Below are 26785 nucleotides of genomic sequence, written 5' to 3' on the forward strand. Positions count from 1 at the left end.
CATCATATTTTTGATTTTATGGATTTTAGGTCCTTCCAAATATAAATAAATAAATAAATTTTCTGTTTATACTCTGGGACAACCAAACGGTCAGAGGAGTTCACAAGATAGACAGAATACAAGAAATAGTACCATATTCAGCAGTCACGAGCTTGAACCCTGGTTACTCAAGGCGTGTACTTATGCACCCGCTCGGCTACGGCGGCCTTCTATAGTATCTTATACTGTACATTAATTAAAATATGTGGGTTTTTTTTTTTAATTCACACAGAAATTTAATCAGAAATTTTTTGATGATTGGAAACTGTCAAAAAATTTCTGATTAAAATGTATAGTTAAATAAATATATAAAATATATTTATTTGCCTATATATTTTAATCAGAAATGTATTAACTGTTCGGTTTGATTATGCAGTTAAAACTAAATAACAATCATCTCTTAGCAAAATTGAAGGTGTGGGAGTCTTGTTGCTGGTGATGCTCTTATGGTACTTTGTCTTGGGTTATATTGTACCACTGTGTTGAGCTCTCTCTGGAAGTGCATGTTCACTGGCCAATTTCCATTGTGAGATGAATAATTAATGGGGATGGACTCTGCCTTCACCACTTGAAATCAACTAACTACAATTCTAACTGAAGAGGCCTTTGAAAATTCCTAGGTCTCCAACAGGATTCAAACACTCTAAATCATTCTAACTGAACAGCGAGTTGGTGAAAAATGGCCTTGTCTTCTTCATACTTAGAATCAGTTTCAGGGTCTGCAGGTATTTACCCTTACTCAATCAGAATGTGGGACAAGTACCTGTTCCACATTCCACCATGTGATCAGATTTGAGACATCACTATCTGTTATCAAATCTCTTTAGAATATAGTGTGGACATGCACACATACAGGGGGTGGACAAAATAACAGAAACACCTAATATGTAAGTAGTAGTTTTGTAATAGCTGTATGACATATTTGTGAATGTGTAGTGAATTTTTTTTTTCTTCTTGCTGATAGTATTGTGAAGGAAAGATGATAAAAACTGATGTTTTTTTCGAGGTGATGCCCCTGCTAAATGTGCGCCAAAAATTTTGGAATTTTTGGTGAACATTTAGCAGGGACATCGGTGACTAAAACTGCTGATTTGTTTAATGGATTCACTAAGTATGGAAAAACAAAATCTGATAGGACAAATTGTGGCAGAAAATCAAAGCAAGCTGAAAAGGATTGTAGCCTGAAAAAAAATCTGCTGCCTCAAAAATAATTGCAAAACTTAATGTGAATCTCAGCAATCCTGTTTTTAGCAAAACAGTTCAGTGAAAACTTCATAAAATTTAAATTTACAGAACTGCTATTGCCAAGCCACTTGTTACTGATGGTAGTGCTAGAAAGAGGATGCAGGAGTGTAAGAGCCAAAAAACTGGACACTTAATGGTTGGAAACATGCCATATTTTCATAACACTTTTTCCAGCATCAGGGAGAAGTTACATTTGGTGAATGCAAAACGAAGCACATCATCTTGACTGTCTTGCACTGGCCATCAATCATGGAGAAGCATCAACAATGGTTTGGGCAGCAATATCTTGGTATTCTTTAGATCTTATCATCTTGAATGAGCAAATTACTGCCACTGATTACCTTGATATTCTGAGTGACCAGGTTTATCCCATGGTGCAAACATTGTTTCCCACAAACGATGCCATGTTTCAAGATGATAATGCTCCAATACACACAGCCAGGTGTGTCCATTCTTGGTTTGAGGAGCACAAAAATTAGGCTAAGCTTGTTCCATGGCCTGTACAACCACCAGCTGTAAACATTATTGAGCTGCTGTGAAAGGAGATATTTAGAGAGGAGAGTGGAGAGATTTCCTCTACCTTCATCACTCAAGGAGTTTGAAATGTTCCTCCATGAAGAATGGTCTAGTATTCCTCTTAAGACATTTCAAGATTTATTTAAATCTATTGCATGTAAAATACAAGCTGTTTTAAAAGCAAAGGGTGACCCAACATTATATTAGTGCAAAACTGAACTGTTTGCAGTTGTACTTGCTTTCAACCATCTTGAAATTAAAATATAGAAAATACCATCTATACAGGCTCTCTCTTATTGGGTTATAAGCTCTATAAAATGTGTGTAAGCACTTGTACCTAGTCCCTTTGCCAAGTACAAAAAGATAATATGTAAGTATCTTTTTGAAAGCTTTTAAAAAGGATATGAAGCTTGTTTTTGCTTAATTGGTCATATGGGAATAAAAGGGAATGAAATAGCAAATCAAAATTAGTTTCTTCCTTCAGTGGTCACAACTTCTTGGTTTGTATATAGTTTATAAAAATGTAATCTTATTTAATTGCATCTACTTTTTACAAACATGGTAAAACCAAAATAACTTATCAAATCAAACCGCTTATCAAAATATGGCATGCCATATTTTAATAAGTGGTTTTCATACTGGTGGCAAAAATCTTAAAGAGGTTGTACAAGTATTAATTAGCCTCTATATAAAGCATATCTACATAATCTATTTCTATCGCTCACAGGTCAATAACCAATCAACTAGTCCACCAGTAGTGAATCCAGAAGGGGAAAATAGTCATCATCATCCTTCCCAAAGAAATATATCAACATCATTATATCCCCCTTCCCTCAAGATCCCATAAAAAGCCTCCCATACCACTTCAACTCAACAGTCTGGATCTACTGCTGCAACTAACTTTTATGCAATTCATACGTGATACCATTAACTGTTCAGCATTTTCTGGCAAAGTGCATGATAGCAACAAAGGGTAATATTGTGTTCAGGTAGATTTCTAAAATTTTACGACATTCAGAACCTTGTACATTCGAGCAACTCTTATCAAAGTATTCCATTGTGTCAGATATTTTCACTTGATTTTGAGTGTCTTTTCAGTACCCTTTAAAAATTAAGCCATCAGTATAAGCTACTCAAAATACAAATATATCAATACCTATTACTTCCCATTTGTGATAATTTATATAAATATTATTACTTTATTATATTGCTGTGTTTTTTTTTTTTTTATTAAATGATGCAATATATCCAGGTATTAATTAATCACTTTCATTTATATACACTTATACATTGTATTTTTCCAGCTAATGCAGCTCCATTCACAATTTTGCATGAGTGGGGATAACACTCTTTCAGCAATAGATGATTCCATTAAATCAGCCCATTCAGAAGATGCCGATGAACAGTTTGTGATTTTGTTTAGCGATGCAAATCTTGAACGTTACGGCATTTCTTCCAAATCAGTTAGAAAACTTTTATTATCTGATTCTGAAGTAAATGTCTGTGTCGTTTTTATTGGATCTTTGGGTGATCAAGCATATAGGTAAGTAATTCCTTGCTTTATGAAACACAAACATAATTTAAAGGCTTCATGAAAAAAATTACATTTTTAATTTTTCCGAATAATTTTTTTTTGTAGGATCAGTACTGATCTTCTTTAGGAAATGTTTAATAAAGTATAACCAATTATATTAGTCTAGTGTATCCTGCAGAATTACTACCAATAAAAAATATATATATTCCACAAACTAATGGTGATAGAATCATGATTGGTTTTTTTTTTACTCACAGATGCATACAAACTGCAAAATGTCAGTAGATCTCCATGTGTGAACCTTTGGTGGCTCAACAGATATCAAGGCAATATTGTATCTCTTTCCAGGTGTTTCACAGCATCTGCTATGTAACAAATTCACAAGCAGCAATTGTTTGCTGCCATAGCTCAGCCACATCCTGCACCAGTGTTTGGTACACAAGGTCTTTTACATACTCCCATAAATAGAAATCTAAAAGGGTAAAATCTGGTTACCTAGGAAGCCATATGATGGGACCTGTTCTTTCAGTCCAACTCTCTGTAAACTGTTTATTCAAGTAGGCTTTCATTGGATTAATGTACTGTGGTGGGCTCCATCTTTCTGGAAAATGTATTCTTGTGATTTCCAAGGGATTGCATAATTTTATAGCATGTTGAGGTGTGTTGTTACTGTGGCTTCTGCAAAGAAGAATGGTCCAATCATGGATCCAAAGTCGTGGCATACCACATATTCACTTTTGGGCTATCACATTCATGTTCCATTACCACATGTGGGTTTTCACTTCCCCAAATTCTGCAGTTGTGTGCGGCTCACTGGACCAGAAATGTGAAAGGTGGCTTCTTCAGAGATGGCAATCCAATGGAGAAATATATTGTCATCATCTATCCATGATGACATTTCCTGACTGAACATGCTCGGTTAAGTTTGTCATTTGCTTGTATCTTCTGTACCAACTGGATCTTGTAAGCTCTAAGCCACATTTTTGTGTACAATATCATGTATGGTAGATCATGGAATATGCAGTTTGCGACTGGCTCGTTGAATGGATTTGTGGAGGTTTTACATCGAAAAGCCTCCCATACCACTTCAACTCAATCCATGTCCTCTGCCTGGTTGTTGCTTCCTTTCTTCCTCAACATAGACCCTGTGTCCAACAGTTGTTTCTGACATTTCAGTATGCTGATGCTCAGGTGGATTCTATCCATATTCCTACCTGAATTTCCTTTGCACAGTAATGGGAAATTTTAATTTAGCAAGCCAAAAGCAAAACTGAACTTTTTATTTCATGGTGAATGGCACCATTTTGATCCTAAGTGTTGCACGTGTGCAACACAGTATGCATGAACAATTGCTCTTCTGGCCACACAAATTTAGCGGATTTCTGCACCTGCAAAAAAAAAAACTTATTCTATCATTATTAGTTTACAACAAAACATACACATTTTTTATTGGTAGTGATTCTGCCAGAATCCTGTATATAATCTTGTGTTAATGTGTTTGCCAGGCAGTTTTTTTTTATGAAAACCCCAAACATGAGGGGTATTAGAACCTATAGTACTTAGTACTGTGCATGGGTCGAAAGTTGAGAAGATGAAAGAAGATACTCGTTGATGTTTGACTTGAACTTCTGTAGATTGTAATTTTCAAGAAGTACATGTGAAGGGAAATGTTCCAGAAAATGGAAGTTGAAGGAATAAATGAGGAAGAAGAAAAATTGGTTCTGTGAGTTTGAAGTTGGACAGTAAAAGGATGTTGACCAGCTGTGGCACATGTTCAGACTGTTTTGGAAGAGAGAATGGGAATTATAGAAGTCAATTCAGAAGAAGAGTACTCATGAAAGTATCTATAGGAAAGGCACATAGAAGAACCAGAACATCTATAAGACAGATAGTGGCGAGACTGTTAGGGATGAGTCATTAATTAACCTTACTGCCATCTTTTGAATGGAATCTAGAAGCCTGAGAGAGGTTGGGGGGGGGGGGCACTGCCCAAGATGTGGGAACAATATTCCATGTTAGGGCATAGTGAAAAGCTGTTTGGAAGAAAAGTATTCCTGAGAGCAAAAGAGAGAACCCAGTTTTTTAAGAATTGTAATGTAATTGTAATATTTGTAATGTGCTTATGCCAAGAGAGAATAGAAATCAGGATAATCCCCAGTATAGATATATGATCTTGCCTAGAAATCAGAGTATCATCGAAGATGAGCACAGGAGCAGAAGAATTCTTTATGTGAGATGTAAGACAGGACTGAGTTTTAGGAGTGAAATCAACTAAGTTATCTTTGCCCCACTAGATAATTACCAAATAACCACTACCATTTAAGCAATTGGCAGTAGATATTTGAGAAGTTGAGCTGTTTGGGCAGGGAAAAAGGTTTCTCAAACTGGAAGGTGGAATGCAATGTGCTATCATCAGCAAAACTATGGATAAGATTTACAGTCAGTGGAAGGTCATTAATACACAAAGGGAAAAGAGTGGAAAGAAGACTTGAACCTTGGGGGAACACCAGCATTAGTGGAGAATTTAGAAGACAGAGCTGTCTACCATCACCTGCAATGAACAGTCAGAGAGAAAACTGGATACCCAATTGCAAAAAACAGTTAGCAAACCATAAGATGGAAGCTTGTTTTGAAGACCTTTATGCCAAAAACAATCAAAAGCCTTTGAAATATCAAGAGCAACTGATTAAGTTTCACCAAACTTTTCCATTGAATTTATCCATAGATGGGTAACGTAAGCCAGAATACTGATGGAATCCATACTCGTGATTGTTGATCAGATATAAGGTTTCTAGATAGTTTTAAGAGTTTGGATTAATTGATTTCTCCATTACTTTAGAAAGAGTAAAAGTAAGTGCAATGGGACGATAATTGGGTGGGAGAGATTTTTCACCCTTTTTAGGAACCAGCTGGATATGAGCAAATTTCCAAGCAGAAAGGAAAAACACCTATGGAATAAGAAAGTGAAAAAAGGTGACACAGAACAGGAGTAAGTTCAGGAGCATAGGTTTTAAGAAGTGGAGAAATACCATCAGGACCTGGAGCTTTCTTAGCATTGAGATTGTTCAAAATTCTTCTGACATCCTTTTGATGGAGGACCACAGGATCATTGAATAGTGTACTGAAATTGGTGGGAGGTGGTTTACCAAGATCATCAACACATGAGTTGAAAAAAAATAGGATGCTAGTAGGTCAGCTTTATCTTTTGCTGAAGTGGTAATAGAACCATCTCGTTTTGACAGAGATGGGAAAAATTTACAGCCAGTAGCTTTGACAAGAGACCAGAATGCTCTACTACCATTTGGACAAGAAGCAAATTTTCTACTCTTAGCCTGTTCAAAATCTAGTTTAGACTGATTAATAACTGCTTTACAATTGTTGCGAGCTTTCGTATATTATCGAAAAACCAAGGTTTACATAAAGGATGAGATTTTAACATCGAGTGTGGAGTAAAGTATTTCATTCCTAAAAGAATAATTTCACTGACATGATTGAGCAAATGCTGACATCAAAAGATTTGAAACAGTAATGTGACCAAAGAAAAGAAATCTCGCAGATTATCCCACACAAGAGAATTATGTTCCTGTAGGTACAATTGTCAGGCATCAACTGTCCAAGGGGTATAATTTGTTGACAGTGCATTTACTGGAGAGGTACTATTTGCCAGCAAGTCATTAAAATGAGGTACATATATTAATAATCATATTGGAGTCCTATCACACAAAATGAAAAGAAAAGTAACAAAGAATTCTTTGCTTACTCTAGAAGGAAAGGGATGAACCACATTAGCCTATGACAGGAGTTGGCAACCTGCAGCTTGTGAGCCACATGTGGCTCTTTGAGCATGTAACTGCAGCTCTTTAACTTTTAGCCCACATGTAAGACAAATATTTCCATAAGCAAATATTTTTGAACATAAACTATATTAAAAATAAATTCAAGAAACCATCTGAAAACAATGCATATCTCTCAGCATGTTTAAAGATGAAAATTACAGCATACTCACCTCATTTTGAGAGACTTGCTCAAGAAATTCAGCAGCAAAAGTCACATTAATTCATACCTAATTGGTTGTTTGTTATATTTTTTCAGTATCAATAAATAATATTTCAAAAAATATATTTTTTAGTAGAACACCTTCTCACTCTAGTCCTTTTCATAAAAACTGCCCCCCCAACCCAGCTCGAGCTGAGGTGGGGGGGGGCAGTTTTTCTTTTTAATTAAATCAAAAATGGCTCTTCACCCAAAAAAGGTCAGACTCCTAGCCTATGAGATAGGAATGGCATAACTGTTAATGATGAGTTTCAAGTTGGTGAAAAACTGAAAAAATATTTTGCATCTGTATTCATATGTAGAGAATCTTTAGGGATAGTGATACCAGAAGTATATCGAGTTATAACTGGGAGCTAAATGATTGTTATACCTTAAAAAAAAAGTATAAGAGAAATTATTGAAGCTAAAACTTGTGGAACAAGGCTGAGGAAATCTATCTAGTTATATTAAAAGAAGCAGCAAAACGAGAATGTTCTCATAATTGAGATGTGGTAGTTGAGGTTTAACATTGATGACTGTAAGGTACTACACGTGGACTGCAGTAATTCCAAAATAACAGATTGGTTGGATGCTACCACACTCAAGGTGGTGGCAAAGGAAAAAGACCTGGGATAACTGTACAGTCCAACATTAAAGTTTGCTGAGCAGTGTGGATGGGCTCCTAGGACAGTTTATGGGTTCTGTTGCTAATACAGGAATTTTGCTAATGACATGGATGTAATTATCCCATTGTAAAAAGCAAAAGTTAGGCCACATTGTGAGTTTTGCATCCAGGTCTGGACCCCTCATTTTAGGAAGGATGTGGATATGTGATAGTGTTGCATTACTGTGTGTAAACAAATAAGCAATTGCCTATTGATTTGAATGGCTCTCCATAGTTTCTGTAAATTCTCTCCCAATATGTAGCTGTGTTTATGGTTGTTTCTTGCAGCATAAATTCACCAACAAAACACCTTTTTGGTCCCAGAAAACAGTAGCCTTGATTTTCCTCACCTAAGTTGTTTGTTTGAATTTCTTCATTCAAGGTGAGCCCATATGCTTCCACTGTAGTGATTGGTGTTTATGCTCTGGGATATGATGGCTAACCCAGGTCTCTGCCAGTTCACTATTTCTCTTTCTAAGAATCCTTGTCTTCCATGTAATGGTACAGAAATATTAATGCTCTTGCCACTCATTTAATTTTGTATGAGTTAACATTTTCTTTACTTCTCTACCACACAGTTTGTGGTGATTCAGATGCTGTTTCATAATTTCATTTAACAGTGACCTTTAGATATTGAGGAAACGCTTACGATCTGAAATTGTTCACCTCCTTATCCTCCCTTCATCGAACACATGGCACCACTATGCTAATTGCTGATGAATGTCAGCAGACTGGACATTTCTAGTATTTAAAATTCTGCTAATATATTGATCTCACATTTAATGGGATTTTTCAGAGTTGCATTCATTGTGTGTTAGTTAATTCTGTGTGTAGTAAAACTCATTGTAACACCCCTCCAGTGGCAGTCCCAAGGTAGGAATTAAAGGGGCTATAGCCCCCCTTTTGATAAAAAAATAATGTAGATTTATTTACTGCTACACAATGATTAAAAGCTTATTGATTCCCCTGAACAGTGCTTTAGCCTCTCCCTTTAACTATTTTAGCCCTCTCCTTTAGAAAATCCTAGAACTGTCCCTACCCTCTCCCCATTTGTATGATTGCTGATGCATTGGATTTTTACTTTCTGGTCATGTCTCATATATTAGCATATTAAAACTGTCACAAGGAAAAGAAGCATTCTTGATCTTGTTATCAGTAAGGATTCATCAGATACTAAGACCCTTCAAATATGAACCTCTGGAAAACAGTGATCATAGTATGAACATGGAATCTGTTTAGAGAACAACTGTTATTGAAGGACAGGAATTGTTTTTCTAAGTGGGATTAAAATGGTTTTAGATGTATGTTATTTTCAGTGGGACAAAGTGGTAATTTTAAACAATAAGAATGCTAAATGGTAAATATCAAAGGAAGTTAGTATTTTTCAAGATATATACAAAATGGATGCAAAAAAAAAAAGATAAAAAATGACCTTAATAGTACAGAAGAAAGGTGAAAGGATGATTATAAATAATCGGGGGGGGGTCATGTAACAGTGACCTTTAGATATTGAGGAAACGCTTACGATCTGAAATTGTTCACCTCCTGTGTTTTAGCAATCGACCAACCCCCCATGCCTAATGGCACACGTTGCAGTGAGAACTGGTGAATGTGATATTGCAAGTTTGTGGCATGCAATCTATATGAAGTACTTGATTTATGTAGGCAAGGGATATGATCTGACAGACATTGAAAAAGAGATGATACTGGTTGAAGGGTAGCAGTATTATGGGAACTGTATATCTTGTGGACTGTTTTGGAGTGCTGTAGTTAAGGGTGGACAGAACAGCAGTTACTGGTCCCATGTTGGTTGCCTATGCCTCATTGATGGTTGTGGTGAAAGTGAGCCGTTTACTGCCTTGTGAAAGCTAATAGACAGAAAATGGTGGAATGGCTGATCATGGGCTTTAACCAGGAAACAACTAGCAGTGTTTCTAAGACCACGATCCAATGAACCCTCCTCCATATGTCCTACAAAATGAGCACCCAGTTGTGGTACAGTTGTGCCCCCATATCTGCTGATTCCGTTAACCACGGAAAAAAAACAAAAAAACTTAACACATACTACTCGCGTGTCCAAGTCCAACACGATGCTTCCCTTTATTTTTTATGGACATACCCACTATTAGGTAGGTGGGCAAAATGTTTTGACTGGATATAATGTATATCCAGTCAAATATACTGGATATAATGTATATCCAGTATAACTCACAAAACAGATAGGAAGTAAAAAATATATGAAAATATGCTGTACTATATGTGTAGTATATATATAAAGAGTATCACAAAATGGCATCGTTGGTTGTTGCCCATTGGTTTGTTGTCCAAAGTCACCTGCTTGAACTCAAGCACTATGTGCTTGAGTTCAAGCAGGTGACTTTGGACAATGAACATGTGTACAACAAGCCTACAATGTAACAGGATGCTGCAAATCGAATAGCTTCCCTTTATTTTTTACAATGTTGCGTATGGTTTGGTCACCAACATTATAATGGTTCTTTAGAGATTTAACGGATGCACAGTTTTCAGACTTTTGAATAATTTCAAGTTTTTGTTTAATTTTAAAGCACAACTCTTGCATTTGCCTATAATTTTTGTGATTTCTAAACAAAAAAAAATAGTTACTATAAAAAAAAAATTCTGACATCCCTGACAAAAATAACGAAACAAAATTTGTCCTTTTGCAGTGCGATGGAACACAACAATCGACGCAACGCACTAAATCAAACAATGTGTTTTTTTTTGTTTGTTTGTTTGTTTTGAGTGGTAGGTGTGAAGACAGTGTGAGGTGCAAGATAATAGGTACACTAATCTCCCAATGACGACTTATGACACTGGTTCTTGTTGTTCATTTATGACTTCCAAAATACCTGTATATGCCTATTCTAGTTTATTACTTGAATTTTATGATTTCTGGTTGATTTTTTTTTTGGGGGGGAAGGTCTTGAAGTGTCCCGGTTAAAAAGCAATCCCGGTAAATCGAGAGTCTGCTGTACTGTATTATTACCATATTTAATGTTGGTAATGTCTTACTGTGTGTTTAATTTATCAGTTAAACTTTATTATACATATGTATATACAAGAAAATCACGTTATATATGGGGTCAGCAGGTGTTTGCTTATATCCGCGGTTTCAGCGATCCACAGTAGGTCTTGGAACATATCCCCCGTGAATACGGGGGTCTTACTGTACCTATATTAAAGCCACCCATCACTAGTGATGCCTAAGGTTTGCATCTGAACAGTATCATTTGAACCGTGATGACGGTAAAAAAGTTGCCTTTTCCCTATGAATCACATTTCCTGCTGTGCCATGCAGTCTGTAGAGGGAGTGTATGGCAACTAACTGTGGAGAGGAATCATTCCAATGTCCTGATCCAACAGAAACCATACCAACATCAACCCATACGAAAACACTTCCGAGTGGTGGAAATTTTTTGGTATGGGGGAAGTGGTTTATTTTCCTGGAAATCACTTGGGGGTCCTTGTACCCCTTGACCACACTCTGAATGCTAAAAACTACTATCCATTGTGGCTAATCAGGTACACTCTTTCCAAGAGTCTTCCCAGATAGCACAGGTGTGTTCCAGCAGGATAAAGTGTCATGCCAAAGTCACCAGTATTGTTCAGGAGTGGTTTGCTAAACATGAAAACATGAAATGGCTTCCAGGTGCTACCTTAGTTACTGAATTTTCCAGATATGAATCCCATATAATATGTCTGGGATCATGTGGGTCGATCCAGCATTTGGATCCTCTGCCTTGGACTATCACAGATCAATAGGACAAAATCCTGGCAACATGGCATAACAACATATCTCCTGCAATGTTTAAAGGTCTTTTAAAGAATCATGCCTTGCCATGTGATGGTAAGAGGACATACCCACTATTAGGTAGGTGGGCAAAATGTTTTGACTGTATATAATGTATATCCAGTATAACTCACAAAACAGATAGGAAGTAAAAAATATGTGAAAATATGCTGTACTATATGTAGTATATATATATAGAGTATCACAAAATGGCATCATTGGTTGTTGCCCATTGGTTTGTTGTCCAAAGTCACCTGCTTGAACTCAAGCACATAGTGCTTGAGTTCAAGCAGGTTCCTTTGGACAATGAACATGTGTACAACAAGCCTACAATGTAACAGGATGCTGCAACTAGCTTACAATGTAACAGGATGCTGCAACTAGCTTACAATGTAACAGGATGCTGCATGTGTACTCTGTTAGTGAGTGTAGCAATGCTTTTATGCACAACACTGAACAAGTACAGTATTCTTTAGATTTTTACACATAATGCAAAAGAAGTCTAAAGAATACTGTGTATGATATTGTCTGAATTTTGAAGTGAAACTTCTTTGTACGCACTCCAGGCAGTTTTCAGATGGGAGTAACTTGCATTCATGGAATAACAAAAAAACACAACAAAAATGCAACAGTAACCATAAGTAAACGCATTGCAGGCACTCTGATCAGCCAACTATTGTACCAGGATAAATGCCCCTGTTCTTGTGCAATCATTGAAGTTAGGCTCAGTTAGTAATTTGGAGGGTGACCACCTTGGAATACCCTGTATGGTTGACTTTTTGCCTTCCTTTCTTTTTTTTTTTCTTTTGTTAACCTGTGGAAAATATATCTAAAATATATCTGTGCTTTATATCTTTACTTTTATAGCCTGTGGATAATATTCCTCCTATTTCCGCTTATTAGAATTGTTAATAAAATTAAAATTCAGTTCGTAAATGTGATCTCAATGACTGATGTTTACTACATATCGTATAGTGAATGGTAATTTGTTATGGAGTGTCCATTGTAAAGTGATTTGATCGTAAATGAACCAATCAAAAGTGGGGTCCACTGTCGTGAGCATTATAAGGTGTATAGAGCACGTAAACGTGCAATGCATCAGTGGATTGACAAAAATCGCCAAGAAAATGTGACACAAAATTATTCATCCCCACCATTGTACCACTTCCTACCAGGCACGAGTGACACGTGACCCAGTTAGTACCTCTACTGATTGTGTCATGCTAAAAACAGAAACTAAACCACTGAGCATACATAAGATGGCAAACTGACAACAATTGAAATACAAAAGCATCTGTAACAGATGCAGAGATTAAAAAAAATTTCAATGGAAAAAATTTATAATTCAACATGTCGAAGACCAATAGTGAGCGTTGTAAGAAATATAGCACGTATATGTACAATGCAACCACCGAAACAATTGAGTACAAAGGAAAGATGTAAGCTATTTCAACAGTGGAAGAAATTACAGCGTGCGATGGAGTTGAACAAAGAAGCCGGAAAAGGTCATCCACATCTTCAGAGCCTTACATCTCCCCAAAAATGTTCGAGGTGAATTTGGAAGGAGTCATGGAAGCTAATACTGCAAATGAAAATGATAAAGAGTCCTCAAAGCCCAGTCGTAAACAAAAAGTGAAGCCAAAACCAGCTGCCAGAAGTACTACATCAAATCATTCAACATGTAGCAGGTGTAATACACAGCCAGAGAGCAGCAACAGGATTTTAAGAAACACCGAAGCATCCACACACAGTTTAAACGTACATTCCTGGATAATGATTTCGGTTCAGTCTGTTCCATTGTGATCGGCTTTTGTTCAAGAAGGATGTGAAGATTGTAGCAGCTCAAGATCACGCTCTTCTTCAAACAGCATTTCCAAATGAGGCCTAAGTCAAATGTTGGCCTGTAACAGCTGTCATGGCTCTCTCAAGAAAAAAGTGATTCTGGTTCTATCAAAGTCAAGTGGTTTTAAATATCATCCAATGCCACAGCACTTGCCAAAACTAGATTTGGTAACGGAACATCTCATATCTCTGAGGCTCCCATTCATACAGATTTGCCACCTGTGACATTCATACGTTTAATATGGGATCCTCGATCAAATGAAAAATGTTTGCCTAGAGAAGTTTCATTAACAACTGCTATGCATGCTTGGCATGCACACTTTTTTTTTTTTTTTATTATTGTATATCTTTTGAAAAAATATAGAAAAGAAATTGTAAATCTTCTGTAATTAGGTGTTAGATAAGTCTTGTATATTTAAAAAAAAAGGTTATTATATTAATAATTTTGTAACTAAATAATTATGAGGAAACTGGTTATGGGGATATTGCAAAATACAATATTTTTGATGTAATTGATAAGTTTTCTACTACCCCGTTCTTATTATAATTTTCATGGCTATCTCAACATCATTTTCATGGCCCAATTCTTCACAGAATGATCACTCTCGTTCCACTCTTCTCTCTCTCTCTCAAATATCCTAAATCCATGATCAGTATAACAGTCAATAAAACAAAAAAAAAAGCACTAGTTAAATCATTAAAAACAGAAACTAAACCACTGAGCATACATAAGATGGCAAACTGACAACAATTGAAATACAAAAGCATCTGTAATAGATGCAGAGATTGCTCAAAATACAAACAATTTCTGATTTACACATTAGTCAAAAAAATAGCAATTTTCTCCTTATATGCAATATAATTTTAACTATAAATCTAGTAGTTGTGGGAGTTAGGAGGTACTAATTTTTTCCAGAGGAATAATTAGTACCTGGAGAAATGAAACAGCTTCCAATGAAAATGACTAATTGGTTGTCTGTAATACCAGTATTTATTTAGTTCAGAATACCAGTTTGCTAGATATTTAGTTCAGAATACCAGTTTGCTAGATATTTAGTTCAGAATACCAGTTTGCCACATAGTTCAGAATACCAGTTTGCTAGAATATTAGAGATATCTCAAATTTTTAGTTGGGAAACAAAAGAAATCACTTTTCTTAAAAAGTATCATGAATTACAATTGGATGGACAGAGTGGTTTGAGAGCAAAAACATGTTAATGTTTATGCCCTTAGTTTCCTTTGAGAACACACTGTGGGTCAAATTGACTTCCCATGCAATTAAATCTGATCTAACCTTGAGCATCCTTATAGGAATCAAATTGAAAAATTGTATACATAAAAATGCAATCTCCAAGGAATGATGATTAGCAAATAAAAATCAGTCCATTTCTCTCCACTTTCTTACTCTAAAAGTTTAAAAACCTGAAACAATGATTTATGAAAATTAACTTACACTTGGAGAAATCTCTAATTTAGGAACTAGTTGTCTGTTGATGTAGTTGATCTTTACCGTTAATGCTACAAATATGAAGTTTCTCAATGAAGTAATAGTGAATATAATATATCATATATGTCCTCAATGACAGTATAGTGGTTGTGCTACTTGTCAGTATTTTGGAGAGGTCTGAGTTTGATTCAAGTCTGACTGGAGAAATTTCTAAAATCCTCTTGAATTGTTAGCTGATCTCAGGTGGAGAGTCAGGCCCTCCTCCACATGAGTTATTCTGAATTTTTCAGTGCACACAACATGAAAATATGCCTATGAATGCACACACTTTTACAGACATAAGATATAGTGGTGTAATATGGTCTATCTACATTGCTGTTATGCCTAAAACCCTATTACAACCAAAGATCATACATTATATATCATCCCATTATTGAGCAGAGCTTACAAAAAATTGATCTCCAATTGATTAAAGTTTTTTTAAATATTCCTCAATTAAAAACGAGGCTCAAATGCTGTTCTATTTTATCTGTATTGTATTTCTCAATATCACAAGATAAATGATACAGGTGGAATAGAATAACATTTGTGCATCTCCAATCATTTGGGACCTCCCTGAATCAAAGAGTGCCCTCAAAATTTTGGTAAATGGTTTGCTTACTTCTTGTAATTTGTTTTCAATTAAAATTGTTTCCATTTGTTGCTTATTTAGATTTGGTAAACTTCTGGTTGTCCTATTTCAGTTTGATAAGTAAGGTTTTTTTTGCATACATTTTTGATTACATAGTTCACTGAATGTAGTTTATTTATTTTCAAAATTTTGAAAATAATTTATTTTCAGTTGTATTCATTATTTGTTTCACTGTAATAAATAGTCTTCATTTAAAAGGCTCCTTTTTTATTTCAGAATTTGCTGTCTCTAAAAATGTTATGCTAATGAAATTCATAAGATAATCTGTGTTTGAAGTAGATATAAAAGTCAGCCACATCTCATGGATCTGTATATAGCACACAAAGTTAAAAAATTTTATTTCTTTATAAACAAGATAATCTCTTTGCAAGTAGATAACATGCTGTTCCTCTTTTTTTTTTTTTTTTTTGTTTCCAGGCTGTCTCGTGGACTTCCTTCAAATAAAGCTTTTGTATGTTTAGATACAAAGCAGCTACCCGAAATTCTACAGCAAATTTTTATGTCCACAATGTTACGTCTTTGATAAAGTTCTTTACTAGTTCAGTTGTTAATTGTAGTGAATATTGCAGTATTCTTGCAAGTTGAAGTTTCTTCAAGCATAAATCTGGTAATTTCACATATGAGATGAACTTCAAAAACAAGAGGAAAATTCCTGTGACAACAGTACATAAAGTAGCTGATGATAAAGTGTATAGTACAGGTCAAGATATAAACTTTATTGACTTTCTTATATTTAAATTAATAGATGAAGTAAGCCTTTTAATTAATAAATAATTCTACTTTATTTCAGGAGTTATTCATTAGCAAACACAGAATACTAAGGTTAGGAGATATTTGATTTCCTGTAAACTGCATAAACATTTTTGTAGGAATAGCAATTGAATTATAAGATTTTTTAAAATTCTGGCCATTGTTTCTTTTGGATAACCTTAATGTAATAGTGAAATGAAGCCAAAATAAGAATGAGAAATTTACGAAATGAAAATATCCTAGGGAATGAATATGTACATATCTCATCTTTGTTGCCAAAGTTTAAAACACAGTATTAAAAGGGAAAAGAAACTAGTCAGTATCTTTTTTCTCTTTTCTTTTTAAGCATCAGGTTTCAAACTTAGACAACTGGGAAAGAGATGTGCATGTTTTCATCCCTTAGGATATCCATCTCACAGATTTATCATTAGCCTCATTTCAATTATTTGTTATTTGACTTAGAATGGTAGGATTTTTCCAAAATTTTAGTTCATGGCAGTTTTTTGGTGACTTAATGATGACTTAACGTGTAGAATTAAAGGAGATGATGTTGTATTATATTGTAGCTCATCTGTCTGTTGTCTTGGAGATAAAATAGAAAATTTCATTAAAGAAACTTTGCTGTGATTGTTATATTAAACATACTTTGAACTAGAAGTTTTATGAGAACTTTAAGTAATAACTAAGAGTAAAGCATGGTAAGGTTTCACCATGCTTTTCTCTTAGTTTCTTTATTAGTATGTTTATAAATGTGCTACTGTAGTGGGTCATGGCCACTGTAGAGAGGTAACATTTTTTTTTTCTTTTTTTCTTTTTTTAAATTTTGCATCAGATTTTAAATTGCTATACCCAATAAAACAGTTTTATTTTATAAAGCCATGAGGTTCTGCAATTGTTTTATTTGATACATGGATTAAAAGTAAGTCGAATATTTATTTCTTGCCCAACTCTAACAAAAATAAAATAATTAGTTTTTTCATTTGGAAATTGCACATATCCATTTATAATTTTAGGGGGTCATAGCATTGCAAAGTTTGAGAACTCTTGCACTACTTAGATTTAAAAATTTTAGAGTCATATTGTGAAATTAGATATTAAAAGTATGTAAATAGCAAGTAATAAATTTAAAGGTGTTGTGGTCCACTAATGTTTTAATATTACAAATGAACATTACTTAAACAATCTATGCAAAGTGACAGATAAAATATATAAATTAACTGGAATTTGAAAAATATTACAATTTTGCATTCTTCTTAAACAGAATTAGTTAACCAACTGACGTTTCCCACTGATTTATAATCAAACTGTTTTAATAAAGAATGGACACACTATAGGAACCTACCCACCTACCCATACAAAACAAACCAAATTTTTTAATCCTTTCTAAAAGTTAATCTCAGCACTGCCTTTCTAAGGCGTAGTTGATATTATGGTGACCCTGAATTGTAGTCCAAATAGACATATCTGATCATCTTCATCATGTGCCACTTCCAGTGTAGAGATGTGCCATCTCTGGCGCCTCGGTGGGCAGGAGCAGCAGTGCGTGCACACGCTTCTTGATTAGACTGGGGTTCGTGCCCGTAACTACCAAATATGGAGGATGCAGAAAGGTCAGGGAATGACCACCGCATATCCCCGGAGCAATATGGCCTTAGTTGCTAATGCTCCTAAAAACCAAATAACAAACAAACAAACTAGTTCTATCTGTTTTTCCCTATAGCCTTGTGCCATGCAGTTCCATTCCATTGCCAATACAGGTATCCCTCAACTTATGACAGGGTTCTGTTCCACCACTTTGGTCGTAAGTTGAATTTCATACAAAAATATTAAGGGCATGCAAATGCATAACAAAAAACAATAAACATAAATTACTTAAATGCTAATGGACTTTATTTCTTTTAAAGTTTCGTATACAAATGTATGCACACATAATAAATTAAAATAACTGGAAAAGGTAATATGAGGGTTTCATACTGAAGGAGCTTATAGCTTGAATTTAATTTAAGAATAGTAATTTCACCGTCAACTGAAGGGTTGGAATGGTTGTAAGTACATATGTGCTGAGAGAAACCCATGTATGTGACATGAAAGATATTAATAACATTTATTTAATTAAATGCCAGTCTGATTGCAATGCATGTTACATCAGGAGCACTACCAACAAATTTGGATCATCCACCACTGCAAACACACGTGCATACTATCATGTTAATAGTTTTTGAACACATCAAGGAACCACTGAGCTCTCTCAGCACATATGTACTTACAACCATAACCCTTCAGTTGATGCTGCAATTGCTATTATTAAATTACATTCAAGCTATAAGCTCCTTCAGTATGAAACCCTCATAATAGAATGGTGCCATCTTAATACCAAAGTTCCAGTTTCCTTTTCCCCTATTTGGAATCTCATACGATTAAAAATACCACATGTTCAGCAAGCCACTTTGGGTACTTAAAATTTATAGTGACACTCTGTTCTTCATATTTCTCCAGTGCCAACTGAAGATGATCTTAGCGAAAGTCCTTCGTTCACGACTATTGGCCTTATTCCCATTTTTAATATATCATAACTTTCATAGTATTATAATCAACAACTAGAGGATGTGGTGCACCTCTCCCTCTAAGTTTAATTTTTTAATTTACATTTTCATTTTACATTTTTAATTTCTCTCCACATTTTTAGTTCACGATTCTTAATTTCTGATCTTAGTTTTAATTAGAGCCTTTCACAATTCGTGTAACTACTACAGATCATTGAGGTGAGTACCGTTTTATTAAGCCTTGACTAAAGTACGTATTTTGTGTCATAATTCTCGGCATTTTAAGCTTTTGCTATTTTAAGTCACGGTCATTTTCTTCTTTAAGCAATACATCAAAATTATTCTTGGAGATATTAGCAGCTTTCCAATCTGCACTTGCTGCTTCCCCACTTTTCTTCATGTTATGAAACCATTACGATTTTTGAACCTTTCAAACCAGCCGTGACTAGCATTAAAACTCTGGTTGTAGCTATTGCCTTCTCTTCTTTTCAGTCTTCAAAAAGACTGCAATCTTTAATTTGGATAGTCGTGAAATATGTTTTTGAATTAGATTTTCCATCCAAATCATTAACAATTTTTCCATTTCATGTGTGGGTCCATTTTGTTTGTAATTATTGTAGATTTTATTGGTACTGATTCTCTCGCTGTCTCACAAATTCTCTTTTTGTTCTTTAAATTGGTAGAAATTGTTGATTGGGATAATTTTAAATGATGTGCCAAGTCCAAGACGGTTTTACTACTCATGTTTTTTTTATTACTTTTTTCTTCTCTTAGCCTATTATATTTCTCTTTCTTTTATCGCATTAGCATTAGTTGAGGCATGTGATGCAAGAAAGCAAGCTTATATAGTATCAGCCAAAAAAAAAAAAAAAAAAACACCCCCCCCCTTCTCATTTCACTCATCCACCCACTCCAAGGCATCTCCGTAGCCAGGTGGGCAGGAGCAGCAGAGCGTAGCACATGCTTCTTGATTCCGGGGTTCGAGCCCGTGAGCCACCAAATATGGAGGATGCGGAAAGGTCAGGGAATGACCATCGCATATCCCCAGAGCAATATGGCCTTAGTTGCTACTGCTCCAAAAAACCAAATAACAACAACAACAACCCACTCCAAATGTTTGTCTAGTTCTGCCTTGAATCTGTTTAAGCTACCAACTTCTACAACGACAGATGGAAGTTTGTTCCAGCAATCAATCACCCACTGGCTAAAGGCAAACTTCTGCACATCTAACCTACAACTGTCTTTCCTCAATTTGAATTTATGCCCCCTCAGGTTCTTAATCGGAGCAAGTGGAAGTATCCCATCAGCATTGAGCCTGCTCAAACCATTCAAGGCCTTATACACCTCAATCAGATCACCTCGCAGGTGCCTAGTCTCCAGTTAGAGAGGCTTAAGTTCTGCAAGTTGCAGAACTTAAGCCTCTCTTGGTAAGAGCACCCCTTTGCTCCTCTCACCAATCTGTTGAAGTCATACTGCTTCTTGCAGTGATGTGAGCCACTTGCAAGGATAAAGAAATATAAAAATATGTAGTTTAAGATATCTTAAAGCAATAAACAGTAAACTTTCCTACTAAAAAGATAAATTTTTTTTATTGCTGAGTTCAAAACTGACATTCATTTTTCTCGATCATATAGTTTTTCACAGAAAGTTAATCTTTTTATTGAATAAATAAATTTTTTGAATAAAATATTCAAAATAAGAGGGGGGGGAAAAAAGGTGTATGTGTGTTGCTCATTTTATTTGTTTTAAAGGAAATTAAAAACACTGTTACACCATTTAAAACTCTATCACATTCCACCATGTGATAAAGTTTCAAATGTTTACTGAAGTAAATAACATCAATTATTTGCACTTAATACTTTGCAACATTTCACGACTCAACTGAACCCCATCACCAAGCCTGAATTCTCAAGAGAGAGAGAGAGAGAGAGAGAGAGAGAGAGAACATCGCCAAAGTATAAGTGCAAATGATGTGATTCACTTCAATAAACATTTAAAACTGTATCATGTGATGTAACAGTGCTTTTAATTCTTTTAAACCATAGTTAATATCTAACTAGTTACAATCATTCCCCTTTCTTCCTTTCACCAAATTGAAAATTGTTGTTTTAGGAAACAGCAATTTCCAAATAAAACTGTTGTTCTCTAACAGTTTTTTGTTATGAAGCAACAAGCATTATAAAAGTTTACAGTTTATAAAAATGAGCTATTTAATTATATGTCAGTATGTTGTAAAGTAATAGCAACATTAATGACACCAAAAAAAAATTCATTCAAAAATATTCATGCATAGCAACATTACAAGTTTCTGATGGATGAGAAGTAAAAAATCAGTATTTTTGATATACTGATTTTTACTTAGCAAAATAAAAAAAAATTTAGATTTATGTATTGTTTGAAGTGCATATGTGGAAATTCACAGTTGAAAATTAAAAGAAAATACATACAATCCATGCAAATGGTAATAATTATAGAATTTATACTGTGTTCATTAATGAAGTATTTATATACATGCCTGGCTCTATAACAATTCCAAAAATTTTTGGAGTTCCATAGAGTTAAGAGCATGTCCAAAGAACGTATTCTCATTATGATTATAATAGTTTAGTGTTACATAGGAAAGTACTACATTGTCTAGAAGAGGGCTGTTTCATCTTGCAGCATTCTCAAAAGCATTTACATTCCCTACGTTTTCCCTTACTGGCCATAAGCATTTGATATAAACAAAATTAAAAACCAAAATGCAAACCACAAGTAAACTGATGAAAAATGAGACACAACAATCACACAATAACACTGCAGCTTGGCAACTAACCAATACATAGCAATTGGTTGCATGGTGGGATATATTCTTGATTGACTGATTGATTGCATCATCAGCCAATATTCTCATGAAATCTTGAAAAATCTTGATGATTTTTTCCTAAACATCTGTTTCGTGGTTGTTAAGTCGAGCGATACCTGTAGGTATTTCTTCCTCCCAATCTTTTTGGCACATTCACAGGAACCAATTTAATATTTTTGAATTTTACTCTTAGTAATTGTCTTTTTGTGCCACTAACTTATAGTTACTGCATTATTTATAAATAATGCAGTATCTATAAGTAACTATAATTTTCCCTTTCCATTTAATCATCAGTTTTCTTCTTCTTAGTGTAAATATTTCAAAACTCCTTAGTTTGTTCCATAGCCATAAAGTAAGACAGGCTGTGTGTAGCATTTTATTAGTTGTACCTTTAATTTGTTTTTGCACCACAGACTTCTCATGTTACTGTAGCTTGCATTCATTTATTGAATTCTCTCCCTAGTTTCTCTGGTCCATCACTCCATAGGCGCCTCCGTAGCCAGGTTTTAAAGCAGTGCGTAGCACACGCTTCTTGATTAGACCGGGGTTCGAGCCCGTCACCACCAAATACGGACGATGCGGAAAGGTCATGAAATGATCACCGCATATTCCCGGAGCAATATGGCCTTAGTTGCTAATCCCCCAAAAACCAAATAACAACAACAACAACAACAACAACCATCACTCCATGAGTAGAAGGCTTTCCCCAATAGCAACTCAACTTCTCCAGACTAATATTTTTGCTCTAGATGTCAAATGTGCTGCTTGTTCTGTTTACACACATTATTTTGGTTTTTTTAACACTTAATGCTAGTTCCATTGTTTCACTTTTACTTTCCAATCCCCTATTAGTTCGTGTATGTCTTAGTTTGTGCTTATGTTCAAAACCATATCACCTGCATATCTTAGATTGTTTATTAGCACTGCTTTAACTTTAATTCCTTCTTTGGTTTCTAGAGCTTCTTTTACTTTTTTTCATGAATGGATATATAGAATTGGTGACAGGATAGGGGCTTGCCCCTTTTTATTTTAATAGACTGCTTATCCTGTTATGACTTTTGTCCTTTGATTTCCCAATATGCATTTCTTGTGAGTGATGTCTTTTGAGTCGGCACATCTTGTTCTTGAGTCGGCACATCTTGAGCATCTTGTTCCCAGTCTGGATCTGAAATTAAATTATGCTTACAATTGTTTCCTCAGTTTTGTTATTGGTTCCTATTTAGTATATCTTTAATACAGTTTTGCTTTTATATATTTAATAAAATGACTGTTCTGTGTTCTTCACATTTTAATGTGCTTGGCTTTATTCATATTGGATCTATGACGGTGACATTGACTTCTTTTGACATTTTGATCATATTTTGTTGAGCATCACAATCTTTTATGAGTCTGGTTATTTCTCTTATTCTTGCATTGAATATATGTTTGATGCATTCTATTGGAACATTATCTATTGCTCTGATCTTCCCTTTTTTTTCTTGTTTCTAATGGCATATTTTACTTTTTATTCCATAATTTCTGGGCCTTTGTCTCTCTGTCAAGTTTCTTTTCTCTCTTCTGACCATAATGTGTGTAATTCTGTCAGTTGGCCTTTTAGTTTTTTTATCTATTTGAATCTGTTGTTCCTTCACCATGTTTATCAACAATGTAACCTGTTCTAATTACTGGGTTTCCAGTTATTTTCTTAATTTTTATGCAGTTATTTTATAATGTGTGTTTTCCACAATTCTTCCATTTCATTGCACCTTTCTAAAAGCCATGATTCTCTTGCTTTAATAGCTTTGTCCAGTTCTTTTGTGTTTCTTTATATCTGGTGGGAGCTATGGTTTCTTTTTTTGCTAAATCTTTTTAGGTGCTATTACTGCATTTAAAATTAAATTTTAAAGGATTTATTGTTTCTTATTCTTGTAAACTGCACTTCCTAAACTCTTCTAGTGAAAGTTTCTCTAGTCTAACATAGTGCATAATATATTTCAACTCATTAAAGAATAGCATTAGCAAGGGCACATGATGCAAGAAAGCAAGCTTATATAGCACCAACCAAAAAAAAAAAAAACACAGACCCTTCTCATTTCACCCATCCACTCGGCTCCAAATAATTGTCTAGTTCTGCCTTGAATCTCTTTAAGCTATCAACTTCTACAACGACGGATGGAAGTTTGTTCCAGCAATCAACCACATGCGCGCTAAAGGCAAACTTCCGCACATCTATCCTACAACTGTCTCACCTCAATTTGAATTTATGCCCTCTCAAGAGATTATTCTGAGGAAGAGGAAGAATCCCATCAGCATTGAGCATGCTCAAGCCATTCAAGGCTTTATACACCTCAATCAGATCACCTCACAGGTGCCTAGTCTCCAGACACTGTAATTTGCAAAACCTAAGCCTTTCTTCATAAGAGCAACCCTTTGTTCCATTCACTAATCTTGTTGCCCTTCTCAATAGTGTATTTTATCATCCAAAAGAAGTAACCTCATCTGTTTCTTATGTGAAAAGTGGCAAAATGCCTTTAGGAATACAACAAAACAGTATACAAAGTAACTGCATCCAGCCTTAAATCAAATAATATTTCAAATTGCAAGGGTGCATATAAAATGATGTAGTAATGGAATGTTTTACTTTGATTCTGTATTTCCATAATGGAGAAATATTGTTCCACTTGAACATTCATCAAGTTGATGCAAAATTAGCTTCCTAAAAGTATTGAAATTATTACTCATTTTGCCTAATTTTTGAATGGTATTTATGGTATGGTATTTAACCCTGAAGTGCATCTAGCAGTGTTACTTTTATAAACTTTATTCACTAAAATTTGAGTCTGATTATTGAGCACAGCATGAGATATGAAAATGACATAAGGTGCTATTCCAAGAAACTGTTAATTACACCACTAAGTCAGTAAATTCCAAATTTAGAAATTTACATAATTGTTTCTTAATTACTAATCTGCAACTCAAAAATATGTTTAGACTGTTAAACATGCAGTTGTGCATAAATCATATTTGTTATGTTTTTGTATGCATAAATATATTTTCAAAATGAAACTTACATTGTACAAAGGCACATGTTAATAAAATGCAACCCCTTCACTTAATTGAAAGAAAATTGCAAATGGTTCAAAAATCATATTTTTATAAGTTTTAGAAATACTGCATTTTATAGAGTGATCCCTAAAGTAAAAATTATATCTTATAAAAAGAAATATGCCAAGTATTATCTATTTTGTAATAAAGGTAATTTTACAGAATTTTAAAATTGTATATACATCGTAAAGCTTTAATTTATCACATCCACAAGAATAAATGGTATAATATGTTATTTTAAGAATCCTGTAATGGAGAAATGGTTAAATTATTGACAAATGTTTGCAAGTTGTTTCAAATTAGCATATTAATAATAAATTACAAAACTTCAAATAAAAAAAAATAAATAAAATCATTTTGAACATCTAAGCAGGTGTTTCAAAGTTGCCAATTTTGTTCAATGCACCATTCAGTATGAGGAATCCATGATTCCTTAGTACATCTCGTTGTTTCATAGTTTGTCATCTGCTTCCAAAATTAGGTTTCTCAGTTCATCTTGCATGTAGAACAAAGCATGGATTTCATGTGACTCCACACAAAATAATCTAAGGATGTGAGGTCAGGCAATTGTGGTGGCCATTATATATTGATTACATAATAATTGATGGCCACCAGTCCATCGATTATTATGCTCCATATTTAAAAAAAAAGTCAGAAACATCACAGGAAAAGTGGGCTGCTGTTGAACTATTGTGCATAAACTGTAACCTCTACTGATTTTCAATACCCTCTACTGATGGGGTGTGTGTGTGTCTTTCAATATTTCACAGATTGTTCTGCAGAAATTCTAGCTCCCGAAAGCCTTCCTGGTACCAAATAAGGACCAATAAGATTGTCTCCAAGAACACTGCACCAAATATTATGCTTGTAGTATGTACTCTCTGATGTGGCCACTCACAGATAATTGGTATGATTCACATATAAGAATAACACTCTTCATGTCAATATTGGTACATGTGTTTTTTTACTGTTTAAAGCCTAATTTTACACAGTCATATTTTTATGACACTAATTTGAACATTTGCCTTTTTATACAGTTTTGTAATTTATGATTGATGTTTAATAACTCAGAAATAAGGACTTTTGAAATATATGTTTAGGGGAATTTTTTCTTATTTTTGGCTGTAGAATATGCTCATGCATTTGTTTCATGCAGTTTTGAAATATATTGTATATTGTAATAAAGTTAATTTTTACAGATTTTAAAAATTGTATATAAATTACCAGTTTGCAAATTAAAGCTGTGAGATATCAATCCACATGAATAAACAGAGTCCTATTATGTTATTTTAAACATCCTCTAATAGAGAACCAATAAATTATTTCAGATGTTTTCAAACAGTATTTCATGAATTAAAACAAATAAATTAATACATATATAAATTCTGTAAAGGCAATCAGATAAATTAACAGATAAACAGATACATCTTATATGTAATATACAGGTAGTAATAAACTGAAAGACTGTTGGTCATTTCAAATATTCGTTTTCAAACTAACAATGGATAATTCTTGAGAATAATCTTTTTGAGATTACCGTTAGAATATTCTCATTCCCCAAGAATACAATTAGCATTAGTAAAGGCACGTGATGCAAGAAAGCAAGCTAATATAGTATTAGCTCAGAAAAAAAAAAAACCTTCTCATTTTACCCATCCAGATGTTTATCTAGTTCTACCTTGAATCTATTTAAACTATCAACTTCTACAACGACAGATGGAAGTTTGTTCCGCCGACCGGGC

General features: G+C 34.5%; 1 protein-coding gene across 1 annotated transcript in view; it reads left to right on the top strand.

Annotated features, from left to right (window-relative positions):
- c12.2 (von Willebrand factor A domain-containing protein c12.2) overlaps positions 1-16344 on the top strand; it is a 574487-nt gene extending 558143 nt beyond the window's left edge. Inside the window, exons 42-43 of the mRNA XM_090380213.1 lie at positions 3105-3343; positions 16239-16344. Of these exons, the coding sequence (XP_090236339.1) occupies positions 3105-3343; positions 16239-16344 (345 nt within the window). The remainder of the gene's footprint in view (positions 1-3104; positions 3344-16238) is intronic.
- Positions 16345-26785: the final 10441 nt, after the last annotated feature.

The sequence above is a fragment of the Mastigoproctus giganteus genome, chromosome 8, assembly GCF_048544385.1.
Source record: "Mastigoproctus giganteus isolate SK-2022 chromosome 8, ASM4854438v1, whole genome shotgun sequence".
Classification (NCBI taxonomy): domain Eukaryota; kingdom Metazoa; phylum Arthropoda; class Arachnida; order Uropygi; family Thelyphonidae; genus Mastigoproctus; species Mastigoproctus giganteus.